Source organism: Otolemur garnettii, unplaced genomic scaffold (assembly GCF_000181295.1).
Source record: "Otolemur garnettii isolate 467f Iridium unplaced genomic scaffold, OtoGar3 scaffold00016, whole genome shotgun sequence".
NCBI classification, from domain to species: domain Eukaryota; kingdom Metazoa; phylum Chordata; class Mammalia; order Primates; family Galagidae; genus Otolemur; species Otolemur garnettii.
In genome coordinates, this window is record NW_003852411.1 from 22336184 (window position 1) to 22345632 (window position 9449).

The following is a 9449-nucleotide window of genomic DNA, read 5'->3' on the forward strand; positions in this document are numbered from 1 at the left end:
TTTTTTTTTGAGTAAACAAGCACTTTATTTGAACTACCCTAAAAGCGAAACGATTTATTTTCCTTGCTTCACAGAATGCCAATTTCATCTTGCAGTGAAAAAACAAATCTATATTTTTGCCTAGGATATTGAGAAAGACAATTTTTACAAATATGGATGCAGTACAGTTTAGGTATATACAGTAGTTTCCCAAAACACTTTCCTGATGTTTCATGCCATCTTTTTTTTTCTAGGAAATCTGCAGAGTATGCTCCTGTCTTATTAGAGTGTGTGCATTATATCATTAGTGAAAATTTGTACCTGCTCTATCATCAGTCATATGCAGACACGTACGGTGTCCCTTCTGTCCATCCCTGCCTACATTGTGAGGGGCACCTGGAAAGAACAGCACCAAGTCCCAAAGCCCACTGCCCATCCAGTCCAGTCATTCGTTCCCACTGCATTTCAGGAGTGTCCATCATTGTGCAGTGCGAACATCCACACGGGAATGCACTGCTCTGGGAAGCCCTCCTGCTTCTCCTGGCTCAGCACCACCAGCCCACTCTTCCTAATGAGGCTCCGGAGGATGTCCATGTCCCGGGTCACACTGCTGTCAGAGAGATCGAAGACACAGCCCTCCCGTGCCACATTGTCCTTCAGAATGATGACACCATTTTCTTTCAAGCCATCTCGGCACCGGGAAAGAAATGCAAGAAGGTCCTTATCAGTCAGGTGCCCTACGAGTGGGGCCAAGTGGGTAGGGGAACAGGATGATGGTGGGCAGGGAGAGAGGTGAGTAGGAAAGAACACAGAGCTAAGAATCAGGAGACCCATTGTTCCTTCATTCATGAATTATTCAATACCCTGTTCTGTCTGTAGGTGGCTTTGAAAATTTAGATAAGAGAACACATACCATCCTTGAGGAGGCTCAGTTCCCTATCTACAAATAGATATGATACGACCTGGCCTATTTACCTCATAGGCATGAGATAAATTATTGTCATGACATGAGATCCTTCCTGTCCCCTGGAGAACCAAAGAACCCCTCTATTACCACTTTTGGGGTCTCCTACACACACACACATCAAAATCTAGTTCACTGCTATCTTATTTCCTAGGGAAAATTTAGGGATCTAAATTTAAGAATGTCTAGTTCTGACAATAAATGGAGATTCACCTTTTTTGGCTCCACTTTTAATATCTTTTTAGGTATTTACATTTCTTTGAGGATTTAGGTTGGTGGAGCAAACACCTTTGAACCAACTGAAATCCTAGAAGCAAACTAAATTTCTGGTCTAGAAAATGTTAGGGGTGGATGGCACCTGTGGCTCAGTGGGTAAGGTGCCATCCCCATATACCTCTGGTGGCAGGTTTAAAACTGGGCCCGGCCAAACTGCAAACAAACAAAACAAAACAAAACAAAAAAAATAGCCAGGTGTTGTGGTGGGCACCTATAGTCCCAGCAACTCTGGAGGCTGAGGCAAGAGGCCTAAGTCCAGGAATTGGAGGTTGCTGTGAGCTGACACCGTGGCACTCTACTCAGGGCAATAGAGTGAGACTCTGTCTCAAAAAAGAATGTTAGGGGAGAAATCTGGAGGACCAGCACTATCTGGGAGTTCACGTGACACCAGGGGGTGGCTAATTGTTGTAACCACAACTATAGCTAAATCTTCCCTTGTGTCCCCATTAGCCCCAATATCATCTTCTCTAGCTGAGTGGGGAGAAGAGCAGAGGCAAAGCCATGCAGGACTAACCGGAGACCCACTGAATCCAGATGACATCGTATCTCCCAAACGGGGGTGTGAATTCCTGCAGGCTGTAGCAGTGGTAGCTCTCTACCTTGTCTCCTGCAACCTGAAGGTAGTTCTGGGCTTCAAGGAGGAAAGATTCCATCATGTCCACCAGTTCCACACTGTTGAAAACCGGCAACAAGACATGCTTGCTCACCCTTCCTATCCCAGAGCCGCAGTCCAAGGCGCAGTCCGTTCCAGCTCTCCCGGAACCCTGCAGAAAGGTACCTTGACACGTCAAGTACAGAGACCCACTCGGAGTCTTGGGCACACTACTAATCTCTTTAAGGAAACTTTATTTAGGTCAATTTTATACATATGTACTATTTTAATAATAAAATGTACCATTTTTAGGGTATCATTCAATGAATTTGGACAGCCATGTTCCCAACGCCACAATCAAGATATACATGTAGAACATTCAATTACCTTTTCCCAAAATATATCCAGATATTTCTAGCATTTCTTTATTTTATCCAAATATAGGTATTTAAAAGAATTGTACACTAATATCTGAAAAACAAAAAACTTAAGTTTAAGTGCTTAGTAATTTTCCCCAAGAATTGAGCCATTTATAGCCCTATGAAGGTGGGACTATGATGACTGTAAATTTGATCCAAATCCACAGCTAAATGGATCTGTAGTGTAGGTTATTACTCTATGAAAGAGAGAGAAGGATGGAGGGAGAGAAGGCAGGAGGGAAGGAGGAAAGGAAGGAAAAGAGAGGGAAGAAGGGAGGAAGGAAGAAAGAAAGGAAGGGATGGATGAAGGGAGGAAAGGAGGAAAAGGAAAACCAAGCAGTGAGAGCCTTTTTGAATTTTAAAATAATTCAAAAATTCATTCAATGGAAACATTTCAGTTTGTATTGGGAAAAGCGACGTTTTAGTTTTCTAAACTGATTTTGAGGGCTCTGAGTTATCTATTCCTCACCATTTACCATGTGAATGGTAAATTTGGGAGCCCAAACTAAAGAATGCTAATTGTTCATTCTCAGGCCAGGATTTTATTTCAAATCCAACCCTGACGGCACACAACACGTTCACGTGGACAGAGAGTAGTTTTGGCAAAGTTGCTTCATCTCCTTTAATGCTAAAAGTTGTTTTCTGGTATTTTATACCATAAATTACATGATTTACTGGGCATGAAACTCTGAGATCTACTCTTTAAGTAGGTCTGTGCATTAAATCAATTAGAGGTGAGGGGATGACGGGGAGGTGGTGAGTGGGGGTAGGGAGAAATCGGCCAATACGAACTTGCTCAAACTTGTGTCTATAAAATTTTAAAAGTTTCTGATTCGTGAAGATTCAGCTGGTCTAAATTATTTGGTCATAATTGGGATGGCTGCCATAGATTTTGTGCTAGAAATTATAGTAACAAGATACTTGAAGTTGCCAATCAAGATCTTAAGGAGAAAGCCTACTATTGATTTCTCAGGAACTGAGGATTAAAAAAAACACTTGGCTAAGGATCAAAGGTGAAGTATGAGCAGAGGAAAACATCAAAAAGCGACTTTCCAGTCCACCCCAAAAGCCTTCCTTATGCTAGAAAAGTACAGAGAAGAACAAAACCTGGAGCAAATGTAGCTGCTTTTCAAATGAAATAATAATAACCATAATTATTGAGTGGTTATATAGAGCAAGCTCTTCACATCTATAATAATTACAACAATCAAAACACTCCACAAGATAACGATTATCATCCCCATTTTTAGATGAAAAAAACTCAGATTTCTAATATTATATAGCTAATGGATGAACTAGAATTTGAACAGAAATTGTCTGAATCCAAAGCCATTTCTACATCAAGGATGTCACAAGTGACAACTCTGGTTCTCTTCGTAGTCTGTCCAATGTAGTGCCGAAAAGAATTCTAAAGCTTCATTCAGACTCAGCAGGAAAGAGATCTGTGATTGATTAGTGATGTCTGCCTTATGTATGGGACAGGAAATTGGTAGTACATTGCCATGTGTTTGCCATTTCTACTTACACTATGCTACCTCCCACATTCAAATATTATAATTTAAACTAAAGTAATTAGGAAAAGTGCTTAGGCTAAAGGTTTACAGCATGAATGCTATAAAAGAAGCACCTTCTAAGTAAATTTATAACATGAGGCAGGAGAAAGCATAGAGAAGTTATTTTAAGCTACTGAAAATGACATTATTAAAAATGTGTATGCTCATTCATATGGGCGTGTAGTTGTTTATATATTGGTTTCATGTTAGTATCGCGTACATTTGATTTTTTTTCCATTCTCGAGATATTTTACTAACAATGTGTTTCAGCTCCATCCAGATAAACATAAAAGATATAAAGGGTGAAGGGCTGAATTACAACCTGAACTTTACCTTACAATTAAAAACAATGTAACCTAAACATTTGTGCCCTTATATTAATTTGAAATTAAAAAAAAAAATTTTAATTTAGTAAATGACAAAAATACATTGTCATTAAATTTTCTAAGCTTTCTCCCTGATTCATATAAATTTGAATGAATTAGCAGGTAAGCAAACATTTCAAACTTGATGGAAATGAATACAAACTGAGTTAAAAATTTTACTTTAGAAATGGCTCAATAAGAGATTCTTGTTACAAATTTTTCTTATTACTTGGCCCTAAAACAGTATTTTTCAACCGTTTTTATCGCAGGGCACACTTGAACCTATAATTAAACTTCCACAGCACACTTAAATTATGTTGATCAAAAAAAAGAGTAAAAAAAAAAAAAGAATATACTTACTGTGCTTTGAACTTCTTTTGAAAATAATTTAATTAACAATGTTTCAAAATTTCCTCAGCACACCAATGTGCTGTGACACAGTGGTTGAAAATCACTTCCCTACAACAATAGAGTCTCTAAAAGCCTCTGTGGGTCATCTTGCTCTCACTGGTGTAGCAAGTTGCTTTAGAAGTAGAAGCACAGAACATTAAAGCAAAGAGACCTTAGAGATCTATGCCAGTGGATTGCTAAAGGGTTGTAACAGCTGACATCCTTTTTCTCAATGAATAGATAAACATGTAGGCACTGGTTAAAGTGAGGCTGGGTCTCACCCACTCAACCTTCCCTTCATTCTCCAAGGAAGACCGTAAGAAGGTTAGCAAAATCCTAGCGTTTTCAAATTACTGATGTCTTTCTGCTTTTTCAGACAAAGAAACTGAGGTTCAGAGAGGTGAAATGTTTGAAATAGAACTTCCTTGAAAATGCTCACTTTCTAATTAGTATTTTTCACCAATTTAAATGTGCGATATTTAGCTATAGTTATTTTTGAAGCTATTGTTATTTACAAATACAAAAATGGTCCCTTTTACTCAAATTCTGTGTCCTTCTAGGTGCTCCCCAATAGTACCTAGCTCTGTTTATCCCATTTCATTCTACATTGTTGGCACTGCCTCCCGTATCTTGGCCCAAAGCTTCTTTCTGTCTCCCATTCACATGCAGCTCCCCTGAGATGGGATATTTAAAAGCTGATCTCAGGGACATCTCTTGCCTTTTGGACACCATGGCTGCCTGGGGCTGTGAAATTTGATGCCCTTGTATGAATATGACTAGAAATACATACATTGGGTGATTTCAGAACAAGACTTTTGTTATTTTCACTTTCATTTATTATGCTTATTCATATGTTCATACAAAACAGTAAAATACACTTAGGAATCTCATTTTAGGTTTAATTCTGCCTGTGTATTTTGTTCAGAAGAACACCAAATTCATCCACAGTACTTAAAAACTAAAATGAAAGCACTTCATGTTACTGCATAAAAACCATGAAATAAAATGTTAGACCCAGATTTTCTAGCCATCCAATCCCTGAGAAATGTCAAAAAAAAAAAATGCCATCAAATACTGATTACTTGAAAAAAATACTGATTACTTTTTATTAATTACTACTTTCCCCCATTAGAAAGCTAAAACTGAGAGTTCTCAGTAATGCCATTAACATCGTCTTTATATCACATTCGCAACTAGTTTAAATACTGTCCCATGTCACTAAGCGTTGAAAGGAAAGCAAAACTTAAATTAAACAATCTGCCTTTTCTCAGTTGACATAAGAATAAATCACATCAGACACTCGTATTTCCTAACTCCTTGTATCTTGACCTGAATACTAATTTTGTAGATTATAGTATTAAGGTCAAAGTATCAAAATATCATCCTCTTAAAAGTTTCATGTTTGTACTTAGTTAGAGGTCATGGTTTTACAATGAGCCTTGTCTACTAAGAAGGACTCCTTATATTTGTTTGAAAGGAGCAGGCTGCCTCTTTTCCAACATAAATATGCAAGCACAAGGCTGTTTCCTTTCCCAGGTCCGTGGGCGTGCTTATGGGCTCTGTCTGACCAGCATCCCTGTGGTCAGCTTGGCATTCCACACGGAGTGACAAGACAGCTGGATTACTAACTAAGCTTCTGAAATGTGTCGGGATCAAAGTCAGCCTCACCACCAGGCAAGCAGAAGGGATTGCTTTGGGCCAGACTGGAGGAGGGATGAGGTCTACGGTCCTCCAAAAAGGAAAGAAAAAAAAAAAACCAGAGATTTTTCAGCTTCATCAGACAAATGGAAAAAACATGTCCTGGTTAAGAGCAGGGAGTTTGGTGTCAGACAGACCTGTCTGGGCTTAACTCCCAGCTCTGACTCTTACCAGCTGTGTAACCTTGACAACTTATTTAACCTCTCCAAGCCTCAGTTTCCACAACTGTAAAAACAGAGCTAATAATAGCATCTACCACCAAGAATTATTGCGAAGAGGCACTGAGACCATGTTTCTAAAGTGCTTTGCAGAGTAACTGACCATCTCAGAATAAGCACTTAGTGAAATCAGTCAGCAATACTGATTTTAAAATACACCAGGTTAACTTGACCTGTAAACACACATGCCATTATCCCTAGACTTCCTAATTCTTTATGGCTGCAGCTGACATCCAGACACTTCAGCCCTTAGTAGATATCCCCTCTGAACCACATTTTCTCTACTTTTAACCTCTGGACTCAGGCATCAGGTGCTCCAGGGAAGTTGGATGTGAAGTGAACCACACCTCAACAGTAGAACTAAATAAACTGGGGTATATGGATATTATGGAATACAATTCAGACATAAAGAAAGATGGAGACTTCTTTTGCATTTACTTGGAAGGATTTGGAGAACATGTTCCTCAGTACCACAAAAATGGAAAACCAAGCATCCAATGTACTCACTATTAATATGAAACTAATTGATGAGCAACTACATGTCCACACAAGAGGAAAATACATTTCAATTCAAGATTTGGGGGTATAGTAAGCTCTCACCTAATGAGTACAATGTAGGAATAAATGGCATACCTCCTGGGTGAAGGTCTCAACTGTAACTTGAATTTTACCTAACAAACACAAACAATGTAACCTAATTGTATGTTCATTATATTACTATGAAATTTTAAAAACACACACACACACTAGGAATATTCTTAACATTATGCTGCCAAATAGGTTGACAGACTAATCCCACAACTTAATATTTATAATGTATCCTTCATCATCATAAAATGGGCTCCAAGTTTCATACAGATTACTTTATACTGAATTAGAACAAAATTTGTTTGTGTTTTCAGTAGAACCAATAGCAGCCAAAAAGCTACAGGGTTAAATCTAGTCTAACAACTAAATGAAGTTCTTTCAAATATAATGAACATATTATATGAAAGCCTGTTAGTAGTAGTTGCAATAAATTAGATTTGTGGGGGTACTCATTTTGCATACTAAAGCACATACTTGACATCTATAATCTCTTTGATCCTTTTCTCCTGTGAGGTAGGTTCTAGTGTCATCCCCTCATCACAGGTATGAAAACTGAGGATTAGTGACTTTAAGTAACAAGTCCAAGGTTGTTTATCCATTAAGCAAAAGAACTATGATGAATTTTGAGCCCAAGATTTTGGGCCCTATACTATATTGTCTATTTCCACATGATGCAAAATTAAAGAAGAGTAGGTTCACCCAACACCAGGATTGCAAAGTGATAGCATTCTTTCAAGGCAAAATCTAAACCATGTATGTGGTAATACAAAAGGATTCTACTGTCATTATTTTTTAACTGAACATAGGCTTGCATTTCCTTACTACATCTAATTTTTATTACAGGGAATCAAAAAGTCAACCCAAGATCCCAAAGGGCACAATCTCTCATCAGTCTTCTGAATGTCAACTGTTTATTTATAAGACTCAAAAAGAAATGTCTCCTTAGTTCACAAATTGCAATATCAGCACTGCTAGTTCACCTTTCCCTGAAGCATGTAAGATTAGCTGATGTGAGGAAGGTGAAATGCCAAGTGGGATAAACCAGTGGTTTGATGTGGTCCATCCTTTCTGAATATCTTAAAATAGGCTCTCAGGCTGAACTCTTTGGCTGAGCCATATAATTTTAACCTGACAAGTGACAACACAGAGGCATGTGAGCTTAGTGTCTGCAAGGACTTTGCCTTCTCATCAAGCTACAGTTGTATTACTCACCCCAATGAATTTCCTAAGAAATTCCTGAGAGGCTTGAATATCTGGGCTGGACAGTTCAATGAAATTTCCCATCATACCCTCTTCTGTGGCCGGTACTTCCTGGTAGAAAAGCTTAGCTCTTGCATAAAACTGCATCTCGCCATTGATGACTTGACTTGTTAAGGCATACAATTTCACTGCAAATGAAATATTGTTAATAGTTGTTAATATTTATATGACAAGCCCAAGCTTATGCATTGCATTTCCTCTTAAAAGACCATGGATATTTGTGCTGTGGAAGAAAGAACACCAGTTTGAAGTAAAAAGATTTGGGTTTGAGTCCTGGCTCAGTGATTTACTTGCTATGTAACCCTGGAAAAACTTCCTAACACCACTGATCCTCAGGATTGTGATCTACAAATCACAATCATGGAATTTTCAAGCTTTAACAACTCTGCAGTTTAATGAGCCTATAGCGTATGACTGTAAAAGTTTACCAGTGTTAGCTACAAGAGAACAAAGAATGTCATCAATTTCATGGTGAGTTTTATCTCTAAGCTCCAAATCTTTTATGAGAATTTTGTCATTAATCCTTACTTCCAATCACAAGGTATAAGTGCCTAATTTTTTCTCTTTTTTGAACAACTCATATCTAAATATGTCTCGATACTAGCATAACAGACATTTACTTGAGCTCTATATTCTGAAAATAAAATAAAAAAATACATACACTATTTATTGAGCAGCTAGTAAACAGATACTATGCTAGGCACATTCACATATACATTCTCATTTCATTATTTTACAAAATCTATGAGGTATTATTTAAAGACATTTATTATTTAAAAACATACGTTCCAACTTCTGGGAAATAAATAAGAGTGCGTGTAAGTGTGTTTTGTAAACCAAAATTCAATCATGCAGATACAAAATAGTTTCATTACAGGACATTCAAGAAGAAATGATAGAGAGTAAAGAGAGGAACTCTGCAAATCCCACAGGAGGGACATTCTATAAAATCATAAATACTCCTTAAAACCAGCAAGGTTGTGAGAAACAAGGGAAGTAGGAGAAACTGTTAGAGCCAAGAGGAGCCTGAGCAGACATGCCAACTAAATGTGATGTGGTGTCTCCAGTGAAATCCGAGGGCAGAAAAAGGACTTTAGCGCAAAAACAAACAAACAAATCTGGATAAAGCATGGACTTTAGTTTTTTT

At 38.0% G+C, this 9449-nt stretch overlaps 1 protein-coding gene across 1 annotated transcript in view; it reads right to left on the reverse strand.

Annotated features, from left to right (window-relative positions):
* Positions 1-415: 415 nt before the first annotated feature.
* The window catches only part of METTL11B (methyltransferase like 11B), a 20622-nt gene continuing 11588 nt past the window's right edge, over positions 416-9449 (reverse strand). Inside the window, exons 2-4 of the mRNA XM_003785713.1 lie at positions 8255-8430; positions 1734-1983; positions 416-716 (exon numbers count right to left, since the gene is read on the reverse strand). Of these exons, the coding sequence (XP_003785761.1) occupies positions 445-716; positions 1734-1983; positions 8255-8430 (698 nt within the window). The 3' untranslated portion in view covers positions 416-444. The remainder of the gene's footprint in view (positions 717-1733; positions 1984-8254; positions 8431-9449) is intronic.